The sequence below is a fragment of the Aythya ferina genome (genome assembly GCF_964211825.1).
Source record: "Aythya ferina genome assembly, chromosome: 16".
Lineage (NCBI taxonomy): Eukaryota > Metazoa > Chordata > Aves > Anseriformes > Anatidae > Aythya > Aythya ferina.
In genome coordinates, this window is record NC_140315.1 from 14,974,850 (window position 1) to 14,995,959 (window position 21,110).

Here is a 21,110-nt window from a genome sequence, read left to right on the forward strand (position 1 = left end):
TTTCAGTAAAGAAGTTCTTCCTAACATCTAACCTAAAACTCCCCTGGCTCAACTTTAGCCCATTCCCCCTCGTCCTGTCACCAGGCACGTGGGAGAACAGGCCAACCCCCACCTCGCTACAGCCTCCCTTGAGGTACCTAAAAAGAGCGATAAGGTTACCCCTGAGCCTCCTCTTCTCCAGGCTGAACAAGCCCAGCTCCCTCAGCCGCTCCTCGTAGGACTTGTTCTCCAGGCCCCTCACCAGCTTCGTCGCCCTTCTCTGCACCCGCTCAAGCACCTCGATGTCCTTCTTGTAGCGAGGGGCCCAAAACTGAACACAGTACTCGAGGTGCGGCCTCAGCAGAGCTGAGTACAGGGGGACGATCACCTCCCTAGCCCTGCTGGTCACGCTGTTCCTGATACAAGCCAGGATGCCGTTGGCCTTCTTGGCCACCTGAGCACACTGCTGGCTCATATTCAGCCGACTATCCACCATCACTCCCAGGTCCTTCTCTGCCTGGCAGCTCTCCAACCATTCCTCTCCCAGCCTGTAGCTCTGCTTGGGGTTATTGTGCCCCAGGTGCAGGACCCGGCACTTGGCCTTTCAGTTAAGAGCACCCAAAAGGGAAAAATTTCACGGATACATCACGATCTCTAGTTGTTTTACAGGATGCCGTGATTAGTCTAAGCATGTTAGCGAAGTTCTTTAAGCCGTTTCTTGTTATTGTGGTTTTTTTTTTTTTTTTTTTTTTTTTTTCTGTTGTTGTGTTGTAACAGCAGAATGCTATGCCTTCAAATGTTTGTGCCCTTGAAAGTGCTGTGTATTTCAGCTGTCTGCAAATTCGTGATAGCAGCCTGTGCAATTTATGACATGCTTTTCTTAAGGGGATAATCAGTGCTTCTGTCCAGTGCTAGAGGCTTGGTAGTGTGGGGTGCTGTGCTTTGTACAACAGCCTTTGAACGTTTAGCAAGAGGGAAAGAAATTCCTGTGAGCATGTTTTGGGTGGCATGTTATGTCAGCTCATCTGCTGCAGACCCAGAGCACCACTGGCAAGGCTTGTTTCTCTCCATTAAATTGTGCATTACTCTGCTGCTAACATCAAGGTCTGTCTTTGAAGCACTGTAAAGAATAGAACCGAAAGAGTTCATTAAGCATTTTATTGTTTTCTAGGTGTCAGTGCAATGAACGTCTTAAGAGACAGGAGTTTTTCCAAGGTTAATATCAGAGACTAATTCATTAATTGTGTAACAAATTGCATTCTTATATATTAAAAACAAAATCCTAGGATGTTGTCTTGACACTAAAATAAAAGATTCTTGAAGCTGCACCACCGGCTGCATACTTTGTAGACCTAATGTTGTGTCATTCGTAAACATGCAAGGCAGACATCTTAGGGTTTTCTTTTCAGTAGTCAAAATCAAAGAGGGTCTTTCAGTTGATGGCTAGGATGTTCCATTACATTTTGAAGTTGACCTGATGCGTTTAATGCTCAGGAATTTTCATGTCAGAGGTCTTTGTGCTGAGGATAAGAACTTGCCTCACTTGGTCAGTCTGGCTGAAAACGGTTTCTTTCATAGAATCCACCCAACAAAAGGGGAGGTCTATCAGAAGTTTACAGTATCTCCCAGGAGACTGTATACAAATATAGAAACAATTATAGTTTACTGTTCCCCAGTACTTCCACAAAAGCAGAGTATGACAGAGCTGTATAGAAATCCTCACAGGCACCAGGACTGTCCTTTTCAGGGATTTGCAGATTCCAGCTGCTGATGTTCTGTGCCTCTTAATAGTGGGAGATTATTCAAGCACTGGGAAAATGGCAGATGAAGTTAGCAGGCTGATATGCCAAATGAATGGCGAGGTGATTAATGACTGTGCTGTTTAAGGCAATCGAGCACCAACAAGATCACATTGGATCTCCCCAAATAAAGTATCCTAGAATAGAACTGGGGAAACAAAGGTATGATTAAAGCTTTTAGATAATTGCAAAAATTCTAGCTTGCTCATAGCTTCTGAGAGGCTTGCTTTTTAAATAAGGAGATATAAAAGGAATAATTAGGTTTTATTTTCCACCTTTGCAATTGTAATTAAAAATATTTTTACCTCTGCAACTTCACACTTGAACATGTTTACTTCTTCAGATAAGAAGGTATCTTAACAGCCAATCTCCATGCCAACTGATTTGATGAATACTCTCAATTCACATGCAAGAGTCAAAGACTAAATTGTAAATGCCAGGGATGAACAAACATTACTAATAATAGCTGTAGAAAATGCAACATATTCATCTGTTCTGAATGCTTTTATGAACATTACTTGCAGGGAAGTTCAAAAGCTGGCATTAAGCTTGGCATCTACTTGACAGAGATCACAAGTCAGAAACTGATAGTGTGGACGGTTAGTTTTTGATCCTGTCAAAACCAGTCAGTTTGTCTGTTTGTCTGAAGGTTTTTTGGTGTTAGTAGAGATTTTCATCCAAATTTTATTTTGCAGCTGCAAAGTGACTTCTGTCTCTAAATTTCAGTTTCCAGTGGACAAGATTTTACAAGGAAATTGCTGCTATTTTGCCTAGTTTTTAATTGCTCCTTTGGAAAATTCTGACTTTGGATTGTTCTCATTCTAAACATCTTTTACATAAACTGTGGTTTCTGGAAAATGAGTAAGATTCTGCCATGAAAAGAGTCCGATTCAATTATAGCAATGCCATAGCACTAAGTGAGTTAATGCCATTTATAATACTGTACTTGTGTTTAAATTGTCTCCAGAATCCAGAAAGCAGTCTGCTTCTTGAGATTCTGGTAAAGTAAAATGCAGAACAGAAAAATTGCTTGCATATAATACATAAAAATGCATTTGAATCCAGTCAGAGTCTCAGGAAGGAGAATCAACTTGCTGACTACATGTTCAGAGCTTCAGGAAAGGGAATTGGACTTGCTGATGTCTTGAGGAAAGACCATGTGTATTTAGTGAAACAAGCTTGGTTGAGTTGATTACACTTCCTGTTTTCACCAAGAACTTGAGAAGTACACTCTGTTTTTGAAGTGTCACAGTGTATACCTCCCAGAAAATGCTAACCATTGCTACTGAAAACTTGCAGGTTGAGTTCTAGTTCTAGTGAAACTATGTTTGGGAAATTGCTTGCTTTCTTTTAAGGGAAAACTAATTTCTTAGTCATTATTACATTAAGGTAAGTGGTTGTGCCTCTTTTTCAGCTCATGCAGGAAAATATCTTTGTCACCCTATTATCTTACAGGAGCTACTGTAGTTTGTAAGAAGAAAAAAATGTAGTAATCGGCTAATTTACCTGAGCTTTAATTGGTGTAATAGTGATAGTAAGGATTTGGTTTTTCTCTCTAAGTATATTAATAAAAATGTTTTGCCAAGAATGCATGGTTAAATAAAATTGGACTGCTGTATATGACTTTCAGTGTTTCAAGAATAAGAACAAAAGCATTGGCTAAGCTGTGAAAGCTGTGGCTAAGCATTGGCTAAGCTGTGGTTTTGTCAGTAGATTGTCTCTAGCCTTGAGTTCTGAAAGATTTGCAAAGTTTTTGCTTCAGTTTATAAAAAGAAATTGAGATCAAATGCACTATTTTTTTTCCTAGTAAACTCAAATTGTATTTTAATGGTTTTATTCAATACTATTCAATATTTAAGTGCCTCATCATTTTGCAGTTCTGTCTAGAAATCAGAAAGATGTATTGGTCCATATTAAAATAATGAAAAAATATTAGTAAAAAAGCATGTTTTGCATTTTTTAAATAACAAGGTTGGTTAGATGTTTCAATAGAAGAGTGATGGTTCATATATTAAGAAAAAATACATGCACACACACACAAAGAGAACAAAAACCTGGAATCGACATCAATTTTCCCCTCCCTCCCAAGTACCCATGAGGCCTATGCTCTGAACAGCTTTGTCTCCTGAGAATTTCGAGGGTTTTTTTCAGCTTATGTTCTAGGTCCTATTTTATGATACAGCAATGCAAAGTAAGCGTGTATATAAGGCTTAAATACTATATGGGTGGCCAAATTTTTCTGGAGTATAGAAAGATACTTCTGAACTCTTCAGAATTTAATTTCAGTTAGGCAGAGAAAGATAGAGTATTAATTAAAATTCTTTCTCTAATGTGGAGTGCTTTACCTTTTTTAAAATTTGATATATTAAGCTCATGAGAGGAAGAAAAATAATGAACTTTCTATCCTGTTTAGATCCAGTTTTAGATAGCTGTATCAAAGCAAATATCTCACCCTTGTAGACTTTGTCAGTCTTTACTACTACTACTCCCACTGAAGTCACATATTGGTAAGGCATGAAAGAAGCTTTCGTCAGGTGAGTTAATGTATTCACTTGAAAACATAAAAAGTTAGAGGTGGTTAAAAATAAATTATGTTTTCAGATTTATATGGTCCAACTCATATCTTCATGTTCTAAAGCTCTTAATGTCTATTCCCAATTTACAGAGATTTTGTAGCTTGGATTAGTAATCCTAATTTAAATAATTTAGGATCTTATACTTCCCTTTTAACAAATTATGTGAATTAATTCAAATTTAATTCATAATTTAGATGACATCATAATATGTAGACGTGTTATATGCCTTAAATTCGTCTTAGTAACCTGTGGATTATATCATGTCTCATGGCATGGAGTCACTTTTGAATTAAGTCTGTGTAAATCTGGAAAGTGACTCTCCCTTGGTATTCTCTTGTGAGCTCTGGCAATGGCAATTTGTCCTGTAAATGGAGAACTTCATTAAAATTCTTCTCTCTCTCTCTCTTTTTTTTTTTTTTTTTTTTTTTTAGGATTTTACTGCTGTTATCAGAGAATAGCACACTGGTCACAGCACAAGCTCTTTCCATAGCACCCACTATTTTGGCAAGAATGATGGGGAAGAAGTGTTTAAGTGTTTTCCACTTCTAGAATGTCAGTATAAAACTCAAGCAGACCATATATATTTCAGTCAGCCAATGACTTGCCTGAGTTTCTTCTGTTGTGTCTGGATGTACAGAAAAGAATGGTGGTGGTGTGGTTTCTTGCTAGTTATGTAGTTACCACGTCTCATTATAGTAGCCCATATATCACATCCTGTCTCTTTGGTGGTATTTTTGCTCAGGATTCTTTCTTTAGATATATCTATAGCATTTTTTATTTTTAATGTTAACTAAGTCTTCCAGATACAAGTTGGTAAGGACTTACCTATGTTAAAAATATTCTAAACCTGAGATACCAGCAGCTCTATCGACAGCCCAAACAACAACATACAGTACAGGGGCTTGGACATTAGTTGAGATGAAAGGCTCCTTTCAGCATCTTTCGGTCTCCTGTTGCCAGTGTCATGCAAGTAGATGGTGTGGCTGCATCATGTCCAACTGCCTGTTACTTAAAAGAGCTATATCCCAATGAGAACAGCTTGCTAAGTGTAAGTTCAATACCTGTTTGCAGCTGGGTTATGAGGACAACATTTGTTCCGACTGCAGAGTGTGGCTCACATGTCACAGGTGAGCTGCTTTAACCACTTTAGCACAGTGCTGAAGCTGACAGGTGAGACATGCTACAGAATACCTGGCAAATGGTCAAGGCAGAGGGATAAAGACTAGCCTTTTTTTGTGACAGTGAGTTCACTGGGACCCCTGTTTTTTTTCCGTTTTGTTATGACAAGATCTGAAATCTATTGTAGTGGCTAGCAAACACGGACATATAGGAAACAAATTAACAAGTAATGACATTCCAAAAATAGAGCACACACATTATTTATCAGAGGAATATGAGAAGTACCAGGAGTGTGTTCCACCTCTGCCCATCCTTTAACTGAAAGTGCCCTGTCATTTTAATATATGCAAAGAGAACAAGGCTCAAGTTAATTGTCATGTCTTGAAAAAAAAGGCAAAGTGCATAGTGCATACTAAACGCAGCAGGGAAATTGGTAAATGAAACCTGACAAGGCCTGAAAAATTATAGTCTCCCTAAGATGGAACGTATAATATAAAAAGGATGTGTGCTGAGTTAAGATTGTTTAACATGTTGCAACAAGGTGTGCTTCATTGACTACCAGATTATAGATAGCACTTTTTATTTTTTTAACTGACAGCCCTTATTCAGTGAAGTCTGTGTCTGAGTCAGTTATTTGTTATCTAGAAAACAGAGGCTGAGAGGGTGGGAGAAAAGGGGAGTAGAGAATGATGAAATCCATATGTTTTGGAATAGTGTTTTATTATCAGTTGTTGTACTGAGGAAAGTGCTAGATTTGGATAATGATGTATCAATACAATTAACAAAGTAATTTGCTTTTTCCTCCATAATGTGGGTGTAGCTGCTTTAGTCTTAAAGTATAGGCGAAAACTTAAAAGATAGGTGAAGCACAAAATAGTTACAGTACACCAAAAGCTCCACATTAACTCTGTACTTCAGTCTCATTATCTGTTTCTGTAGTTAGTTACACTGTGCTGTCGGTTCACAAAGCTGTGGTTAAGGTTCAGTGGTATTTTTTCCGTCTGCTTCTTTTTCCCCCCAGGAGGTTAAAAAAGATGTTGCTTTAACGTGCTATAGTCCACAGGATAGTGTGTTATATTTGATTTCCTTTTTAAGCAGGCATATGAATTGTCTCTGAAACATTTAAGGAGGACTGAAGATGTAATCCTCTTTAGATCTTTCTAAATGTAGCCATTGTGTTTACCTCATCTGGCACATTTGGCTATGAATGTGTCCTACTGTTGCTAGCTGTGCCACATACAATGATATGGTTTATCACTTGGCCATTCCATCCAAAGTCTAGTGTAATATTTCTGTAACGTTTCTTAAAAATCAGATTGAAAACAACCAATTTTAGACTTAGATTTTTTATCTGTGCTATGTTGAATGCCTAATTTCTACATGGTGTAAACTGAGAATCTCTGTAGCTCATCCTGAAAGTGGGGAAGGCAGCTGAACGTCAGTATGTCGAACTCATTGACATCAAAATATGCCAAACAATGGCTTTGTTTGAACAGTCTTATTTTGGTTGAACCATTTTTAGTCAGGAAACAGTATGCTCACGTGTGGAAAGTGGTACCAGTGTGGGGAGAGCTGATGGAGAAGCAACTGCACAGCCCCAAATGCCAGGCACTGTAGAGTAGCACTGGCTTTGAAACTGGCAATCGCTTGGTGCACGACTCTGCTTTGGTATAGGCACTCTGGGAACTCAGACTAATTCAGGTGAAGCAGAACAGAAAACAGTGTTGACATAAAATATTCTTTATATTTAAATTGTTATAAAGTTGGCTGTGATCGCATTACTCAGATGAGGAAGTATGGTTTTAGAGTAGGGATAGGGAATACTACTCTAGATGCTCTTTTAAATCCTTTAAGGGCCTTCCTGTGGGATTATTCAGGAGGTTTCTTTGCAGTTAATTTCTTGCAGTACTACTTTTAGAATTCTGATTCCATCATCTCTTTAAACAGCTCAGATTACTTACATCTATAGAAGGAATATTTACATGAGAGGAATAGAGAAGGAATATTCTAAAACTTATTTAAATAGTATTAATATTTTTGTGGGATTTTCAACTTTATGCTTTCTCAAGGTTCTTCTCTTTCCCCTTGCAGTTCCAGTCATACAGAATCCGTTAGGTACTGGTGGGTCTTGATTCTCCTGCACACTTCTTCAAGTGATTTAGCACTATCAGATTCTCCTGCGTAGTTCAGCTTTCCAGTGAGACTCCTGTTTGTAATGTTGAACTACCACCATTCTTGCGCAGGCGTAGGCATCAGTTTATCAAGCTGCTCTAAAAATGTGAGGAAGAAAAAGCTTCACATCGCATTGAGCAGTGAATATAATTTATGCTACCTTTTTCCTTTGTAAACCCCGTGCAGTAGAGATATTAGCAAATAGCCTTTGCTGAGTATAAGACCATCCTAGGAAGCCAGGTGGCAAGCTGTAACTGAGTGCAGTATAGGACTGGTTAGCATTTTTATGGAAACGAGCAGCTGAAGGATTTAATTTTCCATCATGTCCAAACAAATGTTTCTGATACTGCATCTTAGGATTTCTTTTGATTTTTCTTCTTTCTGTGTGCTCTTTTGTTCTGGTTTCCATGATTAGCAGAGGTTGATTTAGCATAAAGTAGTGTTATAGACGTCTTTAATTAGTAGACAATTTACTCTTGATGCTTACTCTTATGTGACCACATTGTCAATCAACCTTCTAATTGGCAATTCCAGTACATACAAATAAAGCTACAATCAGTATTGTCAAAGGGATGGTTAAAACAGCAGATGAATGTGAATGCAACCAGTTGATAGGAAAAGCTTCAGTTTAATCTCTTAAGAAATAAGCTACTTGAATAGAACTCCTTTACCTGCCTGCTGGTTATTACCTATTAAGTAGTCTGGGTAGAAGTATCGATTTTGAAACTCTTGCTTTTGGATAGGACTGTAGTGTGTGCTTACATGTGAATGTCTCATAAATATTTCCCAAGAGCAATTTATTTTTCTAATTAGCTTGAACAGCCTCTGCTTTACATAGTGCTTTAAGCAGTTTTCAGTAAATCAATTCAATCACGCAGCTGTTGTTTGAAACTTTTCCTAAGTTACCGTAATTCTCTGTAGAGACCCAGAATCTCACTAATTAGTACACTTAATCGTACCTTGTATAAAATGCATGATAATATGGATTACTCATTCCTAGAATTTCATAGAAAAACAGGGTAACAGAAAATCAAATGTTTGTAGCTCGGAAAACTGTTTGCTATTCTCATGTAACAGTGCAAAGCACTATGTACAAGCTGAAGCAGAGTGGCTAAGTGCTTAGTTTTGTACTTGCCAATCACAACTTTACAAAATAATTTTTTTAATAGATTTTAAAGTTACTAAGATCAAACATCTACTTTTTTTTCCTCCTAAAGGAAAAAAAAATGCATTTAAAATAAACATTTTCAGTTCTTTTAAGAAAGAAAATCTATCATACTAGTGGCATTTGTGATGTTGAGATTCAGATTTTTTTTTTTTTAGAATACAGCAAAAATGACAGTTACAGTTAGTACAATTGAGTTATAATCTTTCACATTAAAATATCTGAATAATGAGTGCTTACTTTTTAAAAAGATTATTAATGTTAGATGAAATATTGAAAAGCAAACACTTTTTTCCATGTACAGCCTTTTTTGTTTTTCAGGATGTGACTTAAAATGACTTCTGATTCTGAAGGTCCTATGAAAAATATGCTGTGCTTGAATGTTTGCTAAGGACATGTAAGTTACCCATTTTATACTTGGACTATATGTACCTGAACAGTTATTTCTGTATCATTTTTAAAGCTGCATATTATGCATGTAAGTATATAAGAAGCATGGGGAGAGGGGAAGAGAAGAGGGAAAGAGAGCGAGAGAACCAAAGGCTTACTGCAATACTAACATAACGGGAGTTTCTCGAGTTTGCTTTTGTGTGGACTCCTATCCTTGTAAATGGGAACGTCATTTGTTTCTGTGGTCAGTCTTGCAACAAAAGAAACTTTGGCTGGTTTGAATAATATTTTGAATCAGAATTTATCACTGGAAAGTTATCATGTTTTTATATATATATATGCTTTTAAGGAAAAAAAAATATCTTAAGAATGGGGAGCAGCTGAAAAGAATGTCTTTAGTTTTATTTACATAAAGTTAAATTTAATGATTTAGGACTTTCCTTAGCATAAACCAGTTTATTACAGTTTGCATCTTAAGACGTTTTCTGAATTATGTCTTGGTTTTTAGAAAGGAAGATTGTATTTAATACTTTAAAATTATGTACAATTAAAGAAATTCCAGGCCATCTTCATGATTCACTGAAAAGGACTGGTTTGATTTAATTTTTCATAATTGGCTTATTCTGGGGAATGCTAAGAGCCAGTTTATGCTTTTTCCCTAGTGAACTCTTCAAACAAGAAGTCGGCTCAGACATAAGAGCTTCCAAATGTGCTATATGCCACAAATACATATATTTACTATAGCAAAATGTTGATGGTTTCATGGGACTAAAAAAGTGCTAAAAGAGTGTATGCACTTAATACAATTTTATCTTGTGTGTGTGTGTATGGTCAACTATTTCAACTAAACAAATACAAAACCTAAATCTGAAGTATATAGTTGTCTATGTTTTCTGGCTTCTGATAGGACAAAAGTTTCCCAGTTGCCATAACCTTTTTGGTAAATAGCTCTTTAACCAACTGAGAACACCGGGATAAGAAAGAACATAAGGGAAGTAGCACTTGAAGAAGCAAATGAGCTCACTGAAAGACAACATAGCAGAAATTAATGTTCTAAGTTAGGAGCATTCCAGTTTATGTGAGAGTGAGGGGAGTAAGACCAGGGAAGAAAAGATCACATCAAGCTGGAAACTTTCTGCTTAATGTACTCAGTACTTCTTAATGTGCTTTTGACTTGAATGCTCTCTAATAAATGGCTTTAGGAACTTTCTGAATTTCAAACATCTTATTGTTGACATGCTTACTGTTTTTTGATGGACCAGGACACAATTTTAGAATTTTTTAGCCTGTCTAAATATTGAAACTGGCAGGTTGAAAAGAGACAATCTTCTGAATGCTGATGATTTCTTTAAATTCTGTTGGTTTGTCTTTTGAAATTTGTACATATATTGTTGAAATAGATGGACTGTTAATTACTCGAACTGGTTTTATGTCGTGCAAAACAATAGTGCTTCTTTTTTAACAGTCCATTTGTGATTTTCATTGAAAAATTAATAGACCTAGCATGTGAAAAGTATAAGGCATGTGAAAAGTAGAGACATATGCACCTCATTAAAAGGGAATAATGCTTTTTTCAAGACACTTATTGATGAGCAAAAAGTTATTTGTTATTTTTTGTTTTCTTGATTCCCCATTTTGATGAGTGAGAAAAAACATGGAAAATATAAGATTGTATTGGAAAAGGTAAATCTAGGGGTATTGCAAAAACAATTCTAGGATTTAATATTTTTAAATAGTCATGGAAGTTTGAAACATTTTCTCCAAATGTTGCTGCCTCTGGTTCCAATCCACAGGTGGATATAGGAACATTAGTATACAGTGGTTCATTACTGCTGCAGCTGAAGGAATTAATGTCTTTTTCTTTGAAGACATTAAACCATCTCTTAGAACATCTTTTCTCAAATTTAAGTATAAACTTAAAGTTAGCAAAACAGTTGTCAGATTTTTTATGAAAGTCATTATTGTCACACCTATCTTTCAGTTGTTCTGAGTAAGAATAATAATATATAATGAAAGATTATAATTCCTGTGCTTTGGGTAACTTATACTTATCTAAAGTTTCTTACACTTTCCTTGGTTTATGTAGTAACTGAGCTATTTATTGTGTCAGATTAAGCTAACTTATAAATATCTTTTCATTAAGCAAATAAGAATTTCATTGTGCAACACTTTTCTAAAAATAAATAAATAAATAAAGCTTTCCTTAAGTCAGATTGTGCAATATAAGCAGTAGAGTCTTTCTAGCACCATTTTTATAGCTAGTATTACAGATGCAAGAGCCAGAAATTGTGCTTTTAACTTAGCTCAGAAAATAGGTTTTCGAAGGTGGTTATATTAAACTTATTTTATTTCAATGGTAAAAATGCATTAACTTTTGAAAACTGTTTCAGAGTGGTCTTCTAAACATAATGGGTAGCATAAAAAAATAATGAATCCCTCTGTCCCTCAAATAGATTTATTTTTCAAAAAACTCTTTAGCCCATTAGAAATTACAGGTTCCTATTCAATAGATAGAGGTAATATGTGGTATCTTTTAACTGGTGATTTGTTTCGTTATTAACTCACTCAATAATGGCTTCTTTTGCTAAGATGTCCTGTAGCAGGAAGATTAGTTTGACTATTAACCATTTGTACTGTAAATCCACGTGTATTGGAAAGCAGCTGCTAGAGTTTCCTTAGCTAAGCAGTTGTTGTAGATGTTATGTACCTTCTCAGGAATACCTCTGGAAAGGTATTCTTAGGGAAAAGAAAAGGCATGGGCAGAGCACTGTGCAGCTCCAGGCTGGAAGAAGTACTGCAAGCTACTTGGGTATAACAGTAGGGAAACGAGCTACACCACTTACCAAGTTCTTCCTTCCTTCTTCAAGCTTCTATTTGTAGGCACTTAATGTTTTTCTTGAATACAAGTGCTGTGATGTGTATCATATTTCTGAGACAAAACATAATAACTTTGTTTTCTATTTAATCCTATGCTGAATTCAATACCTGTCAATACAGGTAGATGCCAAACCAGAAATGGCATTTCCATTCTAAATCACTTAATGCAACCCAAATTATATTCCATTGAAATGCCAAAAATCAAGCTATCCAAGCTCGTTTTTTCCACTATTTAATACAGTTTCAATCTTTCTTCCTCTTAAATAGAATCATTTGCTCTTAGCTTCAGACATACTTGCTGTGCCCACACCCTTCCTGAGCCATCCTTGAATCTTATTATAGCTTAGCTCATCCTCTCTCTCGCCGCAATAGCTCTTCGTGCTGCAGCATCGCACTTTGCCTGGGAATGCAGCTGTGGGAGGGGAGAAGCATCGATCCTGATCCTCGGGTGCGTGTGTCACCCACGGCCTGAGCTCCACGGGCATAAGACCCTGTGAGTCTGTTCTGTCCTGAGCCTCCGCTTTGGAGAATCGGCCGCTTTTTGCATGATCGTAGCTTGTTTATATAATTTGGTTTTGAAACTACTTGTTCAGCTGAGCAGCTTTTCATTCAGCTGCTTAATTGAAGAAAACACCATTCATGCTGCCGTTTAGCAATATACTGTCATCTAGCGGTGTAATTGTGTACTTGAAGCAAGGTGGGCTGCTATTTTCCCTGTGTTTAGGAATTTTTACCCTGGAGAAATACCTGATTGAATAACAGTCCTCAGGCTTGCCTTTTGATCTACCCTGTCTTATCCATCCTGGTTTTGTATCAAGGAGTTAGCTGTTACACCAACTTCATATCTGTGCAGTCCTTGCTATAGTTGTGGAGTTAGGCATCTTCTGTAATAGTTTGTTTCAAATGCAAGATTATACTTTACAGTTATTTTTAATTTTCCTGTGATTTACAAAGTATGTTACCCTTCCTGTCCTAGTGCATATCACTTGGAATAAGACTTGGTTATCAATATGACTTTATGTTAAACATTTGCTTAGCTGCAAGGAGGACTCATGCTTTAAATGTATGCCAGTCTACTGAACTGTGCAAATCTGCAAGAGCAATTCAGTGTATCCTCCTCAGTGCAGTCAGCAAACCTCTGTCCTTTCAAGTCTTCAAAGGTTGGTATTGCTGTAGGAAGAATGTCCCCAATTCTCTGTCTGTAGCTGACATAAAATGGTAACAGTATCAACTGCTTCAAGCAACCCCTCTGCTGCTTCACAAAAGTACAGTCTTGTGGGTCTTTCCCTTTCAGTTTGCTCCTCTTAAGTTGTAGTATTTTTTGCCACAAAAAGCAAGAACCAAATTAGTACATCAGAAGCAATGCAAACACCTCTCTTTTTTCTTTAGATGGCTTGTCCTGGAAGCACTTTGTTTACTAGATGTCTTTTCAAGGCTATATTCCATTTTAGTTCCTTTACTGTTTTATTTGTAAAGAAACCAATTTCTTATCAAGTTTTCTAGCGTATATTAAAATATTGAGAATCTTACTGTTTTCAGACAAATTGGAGCTATACAGTCATTCCTGTTCTATGGTGCAAAGCTTTAAACATCTCTGAAAATGGGAAAAATTATTTCAGCATATATAAAATACAGATTACTCATACTAATTTATACTGTGAAATTAAATGCATTTTTTTACATTTAGTCTTGCTGACATTGATGCAAAGTTTTGTAAACCTATATTTTGGTGAAATAGAATAAAAAAATTGTAACCAGATTTATTTTTAACAGTAAAATGGTAGATGGATTTTCAGTTATAAATAAATAGATGAAGTCTCAGTTCTATAGATAAAAATAAGTTTTCTGGATAAGTTTTCTACATTTTATACTTTTATTTTGAGAGGTTCATTCACAATTTTTATTTTATTGCTTTTAGTTGCTGATGTGTCGTCAGGATGAGTGGATTAGGAGAAAACTCCTTAGATAGCTTGGCCAATGAGTCAAGGAAGCGCAAGCCATTGCCTTGTGATACCCCAGGTGCAAGGTAGGTGTATAGAGACTACTTTGTTTCTTTTGCTATGTGTTTGTTTTACTATCTGAAAAGTTTTCATTGCACTTTTGAGTATGTTTTTACTAAGCATTGTGTTCAGTTGAAAAATTGTTAGGCCAGTTTTTGTTGTGAAGATGCACAGCTTTACTATTATGTGTAGATCTGCCAAAGCTTATGAACTACACTCAGTAGTTAGTCTCTTGCTAAATCTTATTGGAGTGGATGTTTAAGGAGTCACTGTTTGAAGCTGTGATAGCAAGACAAAAGAAGAAAAACTTGTTGCTTCACAGTAATTACAGAGGCAGCATCTTATATTTGGTAATTGATTTGCAGGCCTCATTTCAGATGGTGACTATTTTAAATTTATGACAACAGAATATCACAGAAGGATTTTTTTCGATGAATAACTTCATGCCCTCTTAAGATAAATCGGTACTTAAGATTATTAAAAACAAAACAAACAAACAAACAAAAAAAGGCAAAAAAAAACAAACAGCAACATACCAAAACACACGCATACCCCGTTAGATTTGTGTTTGCTAGAAGAATGACTACTACTTAGGTTTAATAGATAAGTGTTACAAGAAGTTCAGTGTGAGCACACAGCCTTTGTGCATGATGGAATGTAAGTATATTTAATAATGTTTTTGATTCCTAGTCTGACCTGCAGTGGTGAGAAGCGTCGGCGTGAGCAGGAAAGCAAATACATTGAAGAACTGGCTGAACTGATATCTGCTAATCTGAGTGACATTGATAATTTCAATGTCAAACCAGACAAATGTGCTATTTTAAAAGAAACCGTGAGACAGATTCGACAGATAAAAGAGCAAGGTACAGTTCCCTGCTAAGCCAAACAAACAATTTCATTTTCTTGTGATTCCTTTTTCAAAGGGAAAGACTAAGTAGTATAATACATATATTTTTAAATAGGTATATGCCAAAAAAAAAAAAAAAAAAAAAAAAAAGAAATTCATAGTGATGGAATATATATGTATTCCATATATATATATTTATATATATATATTTCACATGACTATATATATACATATTAATATATATATTTTAAATGACTAGCCTACCAAGTGTCGACAATACATATTTCTTTTGAACAGTAGATTCTTGTTTCAAATCAAGTGAGCTATGTTGTGTATTTTGCCTGTCTTGCTAATTTACCACAATTTTGAATACGTTAAAACAATTCTAAAAAGATGTCTTGACATCTGTTTTAAGATATTTCTAATGCAATTGCATTTACTCTTATATAATAATTGTTTCATTATACAGCTTAGTATGCGATACCACAGAACAAAGTTTACTGTTTGTTTTCTGTAATTCTCCTGCCTGATGTGGATGCCCATTGCACCTTTGCCTGCAACCAAATTTCTCATTTAGGATATTTTGATCCTTAAAATATAATTTTATTCATATATATACATATACATACGGACAGATTTGTGTGCTCGCAAACACATATATTAACACTACCAAAGACTGTTCATAGAACAGTTGTGATAGCATTTGAGGACTGTGACCAGTGATGATGAGATAATCAAAATAAAATCATAAAGATGTGCCAAAAAGTCTGTTTAATGGACATTGAAAGATTCATCAAGCAGTCATCAGACATATGATCCTGGAAGCAGCAGAAGAAATACTGTTCACAAAATAGAGTGGTGGTTGCTTTGATCCACCTTTTAACTGTGAAGTCAATTTTTGTGAGCAAAGGGTTTGATATTATGTAGCCATGACATTTATTCTGGTCATAAGCAACGAGCACTATTTGAGACCTCCTCTCTCATTAGCGGTTTTTTTAGTGTGTTTTTTTTTTTTTTTTTTTTTTTTTTAAATTATTATTTATTTATTTACTTCTCAGAATCTGGCTAGTAATATTAAAAATATAGTTTCATATGAAATGTTGCTTTATGGAAACATCTGATTTTCAGGAAAAGCTGTTTCTAATGATGATGATGTTCAGAAAGCTGATGTGTCTTCTACGGGTCAAGGAGTTATTGATAAGGATTCCTTGGGACCTCTTTTATTACAGGCAAGTACAAACTAGGTACCTGGTAAATCCCTATGGAAAAAAAAAATATTTAGAGCAGCTGAAACTATTACAATAGAGTCTGCAATGCTATAGTGAAATAGTATGCAAGAACTATATGGAACTATGAAAGGATCAGAAATAAAATCCATTGTGTTTTCTTATTTTTGCTGAAATAATCTGTAGAATGAAAGAAAAGAATAACCTTTGGCCTTTTCTTGTATTCTTGTACTTTACTTTTTCTGGCAGTCATTAACAAATTACTACTAAAGCAGGGCTTAGCCATGCAAGGAATATTTTCCCTTAGGTTTAAGGAGTGTCCATTAAAATAAATGTATGAGGTTTTACAGAGACTAGGGGTCTGTGATATATTTTGATGTTTGTGTTTCTAAAATGTGGAGCATCTTCAAAAAATGCTGCTATCAAGCATAATAATCTAAGAAAAAGCATGTTTGAAACTATTGTTTTAAATAAAAAAATAATTTTTCTTTCAATTAAGAACATACAGTATTTTAACAAACGGATAGACTCTCTGTTACCTTGTCACTTGTTGGTGGAAATGTCTTCATGGTCAGGTCTTACTACTTGTTTCTACTGAATTTCTTCGTATTTGAGTTTGCCAGCTATTGAAATAATGTTATGAATTCATTATCTTGGGTTCAGATAAAGAAAGAATAAAACATGAAAGCTGGATATCACTATGAAAAATCTCAATTGAATAATAAATGAATAGATCGATTTTGGATATTGAAACAATTTCTTAACAGGCACAATTTTCTGAGCAGAAAAGATTGAAAATTTAGTACTACCAGTGAAAAGAAATGCATATATTGTAATTTGACATTTAGCACCTGCATAATTTTTAAACTAAATTATGTTCAGAATTTTGCAGTCTTATATGGTCTGTTGTCACGTTGATATTTAGGCATTGGATGGTTTCCTGTTTGTTGTAAATCGAGATGGGAACATAGTATTTGTGTCAGAAAACGTCACACAGTACTTGCAATATAAACAAGAAGATCTGGTAAATACAAGCGTCTATGGTATCCTGCATGAAGAGGACCGGAAGGACTTCCTTAAAAACTTACCAAAATCTTCAGGTAATGAAAGTTGACTTACTATACTGTCATTGGACTATTTGAAAATAATCAGAGAAGGAAAAAAACAAACACCTAAGTAACTTGTAACGGATAACCTCACAAAACAATTTACTTTTGCAAAGGAAGTTTGACTCCAAAAGTATATTAATTTTGAAAAAATGTTAGTACGTTCTTAATAATGCACAAAATTAAAATGTTCTTAATAAGCACACCACTAGAAATAAATGTGCTGGAAATTCACACTGTACTCTAGCCTTTTCAATTTGTTTACCTGTAACTTAAAACAAGCGTACTAAAGGAACACATTTTGTGTAGCTACAGGGCTAGCTGAAGGAACTGCTTGTTTTTTAAATCTGGGAATGACTTTTCACCTGTCTTTCAAGTAAGAGTGAAAGTATCATATTAAGGAAAGAGTTTTTTTTTGTTTGTTTGTTTTTTTTTAAATTTAACTTGGCTCACAATATTACTATTCCCAAGGTATAGAACTGATGGTATATTGAGTACATTTTAAAATTCTTTTATTTCTGTAATCTAGTAACAAGGTATCTAAGTTAAGAAAATTACAGAAAATCATTATAAACCCATACTGTGTTCTTTTAAGTTAACGGTGTTGCTTGGACCAATGAAACACCTAGACAGAAGAGCCATACATTTAATTGCCGGATGATGGTGAAAACCTCTCATGATCTTTTGGAAGATGTAGGCAGCCATCAGGATACACGTCAGAGATATGAAACAATGCAGTGTTTTGCTTTATCTCAGCCAAGAGCTATGATGGAAGAGGGGGAAGGTAGGAAATTTTATTCAATTACTGTGCAGAAAAGAAATCTCTGAGTAAAGGTTTTTGTTATTTGGTATATGTTATGAAATCTGTAGCTTATGCAATCCATTTCTGAATGAAATAGGAACAGAATGCAAAAAACTTAAATTCTTATTGTTTATACTTCTATTTTAACAATGCAAGATGCTTCAGCTATTTTATTAGTCTTTAACAGAATGAAATAAGGAAAAAATTGAAGAAAAACTATTCTTTTTTAAATACAGATTTGCAGTCTTGTATGATTTGTGTGGCACGTCGTATCACAACTGCTGAAAGAGTATTTCCAACAAACCCAGAGAGTTTTATTACCAGACATGATCTTTCAGGTGAGAAATGTACCCAAGATGAAGGTATGAAGGTATCTTTTTTGCCCACGTGCTTGTTTTAGATAAATAAGTAAGTTGTGGATCCATAGTGACTAGCAGAATTCATAACAAGAATTTCTAACTTTTTTTTTTGTAATATACCATCGTTGGCACTAGGGTGCAATAGCAAGTGTGGGACACATTTTCTGTCTGTATGCTGGTATGGCATTGTCTGGCAGGTTGGTTTAAAACATTGCTTGTGTCTTTACTTGGCAGCATTTCAAATTGTTTTCATTATGCTTTCCTTCACATGTAAGAAATATAAATCATAATGAAAGTTCTTTAGAATGTTTATATTTTTCTGCAGTACGTGAGCTAATATTTAAAGTGCTTTACATTGCTTAAATTGAAATACTTATCTATATGGGGCGTTTAGGTGTTTATGTTTGAGATGTTAATTTGTGGATGTTTAAGATGTTAATTTGTGGATGTAGCTGGTTAGTATAAAGTTTTACTGTCTGTGAATCCTTTAGATGCCTGTAACCGGAGATAAAGTTGCTGTATGTTTTCTAAAAGACCTAGCATTAACCTGTGGATGTTTGAACTTCTCTTTTATGATTATCTAAATCCATTTGGGTATTGATGTTTTAACAAGTAGCATCATACTCCCATATGGCAGATTATTCATAAATGTAGCTTCTGCATACTCAAAATTGGGTGTTACGGTGATGAACAATTCAAACAGTGATATTGGAGCCTTCAGAAATGTACCATATTTATATGAAAGGATTGGCATAGTCATAAAGAGTTTATTTTGCATGTTTTCTTCCATGTAACAGGCAAACTTGTTAACATTGATACAAACTCATTGCGATCTTCCATGAGACCTGGCTTTGAAGATACAATTCGTCGATGTATTCAGAGGTTCTTATGCCATAATGATGGACAGACATGGTCAAACAAACGCCATTATCATGAAGGTAAAAATCTGTTTGCAGTTTGCTTGTACTGCTTTTCCCAGTGACTGCATATTTTTCTGAAAAACAAAAGTGGCTAAAATTCTGCCTATGTACATTTTTTCTATATTTTTAGTTGATTGCTGTGACTCATATGTACAGTCTGAAGAAGGATGAACTGTTAAGAAATGGAAATTCTGATACAAGTTTTATTTTGTTTTTCTAATGTGTCTGTGTAGATACTTTTCATGGAAAATGCCAGATAAATAATCTGGAAGCTTGAAGTAATATTTTTTTCCATGGATGGATATAGCAAGGACAGTGACAGCCAAATTTCTGTAATAACATGTAATACTTGTTTGTCATTAGCTTGTTATTCTCTTTTAACATGACTTTCTTTTAATTTTATTTTGCTAAAGAAAGGATAGTTTACTTGTTAGCTAGTCTGAAAAGTGGTAATGTTTGTGTTGATGCCTTTTTTCATCTTATTCAAGACACAGGGTTTCAAAATATTTTCAGTGTTCCAGTGTTATTTTGTAATGCTACTTTGATAATCTTGATAAAGTGAAGTACAGCCACCATCTACAGTAAGAAAATGAAATTTCCTACATTTTCTAAACTCTAGTGTTTCTCAAGGATTAACAAATTCAAGTAGGGGGGATATTAAATAAGGAAAAACATGTAGTGGCAGAAAATGGAGATTCCACTGAAAGTTCTTCAACTTAATTGATTAAATAAATCCCACATTAAGAAGAAATTTGGGTCTCAGATTAAAAGCAGTGGTTTCCACAATTTTTTGATTAAAAAAAAAAATAAAAAATTGAAATTGAAAGTACTTAATCAGAAGCCTTCCAAATTTCACTTCTATTTTGTATTTGTTACCTATTTATTTAACTGAAGTTGCTATTTAAGTGTTGATTAGTCTTTCTCCCCAAGGATGAGTCATGGAAACCTGCTAATCTAGTCTTGGAAATCTGTTAAATGTAGAACTTTGCCAGCTGTGCACGGTTAGCACAAAATACTGCAGCATCAAAATAATCTTTTGTTTGCTTTTCTGCTCCCTCTGCTGTTAGAGGAGAAAATGCGTAATGCTTCCTTTAGTTGAATATCAGTCTTGGGTGTGTCTTGGATTATTTTTATCTTCATCAGAAGAGGGGTATTTTGCTGAAAAATTTGTAGGGTGCATATTAGCAATTTTTGGTCTTTTACATACGACTGATATTTGTGTATTTCCTTTACAGCTTATACACAAGGTCATGCTGAAACACCACTGTATCGGTTTTCTTTAGCGGATGGTACTATCGTGACAGCACAAACAAAGAGTAAACTATTTCGAAATCCTGTAACTAATGACCGTCATGGATTTGTCTCTACCCACTTTCTTCAAAGGTGAAATCAATGGTGTCTGTCATCTAAGTGTCATAGCTTTTAAAAATACATCTAACGTTGAAGATAACTGAAAAACTAGTATGCCAAAATATTTTATTTCGTTAAAGGTCAAACAGAAGAATAATAATTTGGGAAGCGGTGTTGCATAGCATGAAACTAAATGACACATTTATTCAATCTAAGATTTTAGTCGACATGCAGCCTCGCAGCTGTGTGGCAGAATGACAGTCCTAGTCAAAAGGGAAGTTTTTCCTTCTGTTCCTGCAGGGGGCCTGTTATTATGTGTTTAGTATTCTTTTGGGTTAACATTTACAATGATGAAACACTGGAAATAGAAATGCTTAGTTACATGCTTTATCTTGCATCTTGTTCTTTTTAATTGCAGATCAG

General features: G+C 35.1%; 1 protein-coding gene across 9 annotated transcripts in view; it reads left to right on the top strand.

Moving 5' to 3' along the window:
- Window positions 1-21,110, top strand: part of NCOA3 (nuclear receptor coactivator 3) — an 84,926-nt gene that overhangs the window by 47,151 nt on the left and 16,665 nt on the right. For 7 of the 9 annotated variants that reach the window (XM_084537673.1, XM_084537674.1, XM_084537679.1 and 4 more), the window contains 9 exons: window positions 9,132-9,207; window positions 13,996-14,103; window positions 14,768-14,940; window positions 16,053-16,153; window positions 17,076-17,250; window positions 17,852-18,040; window positions 18,295-18,396; window positions 19,215-19,355; window positions 20,573-20,720. In XM_084537673.1, coding sequence (XP_084393799.1) covers window positions 14,015-14,103; window positions 14,768-14,940; window positions 16,053-16,153; window positions 17,076-17,250; window positions 17,852-18,040; window positions 18,295-18,396; window positions 19,215-19,355; window positions 20,573-20,720 — 1,118 coding nt within the window. In that variant the 5' untranslated portion in view covers window positions 9,132-9,207; window positions 13,996-14,014. The remainder of the gene's footprint in view (window positions 1-9,131; window positions 9,208-13,995; window positions 14,104-14,767; window positions 14,941-16,052; window positions 16,154-17,075; window positions 17,251-17,851; window positions 18,041-18,294; window positions 18,397-19,214; window positions 19,356-20,572; window positions 20,721-21,110) is intronic. The other 2 variants (XM_084537681.1, XM_084537680.1) reach the window with 1 other exon arrangement.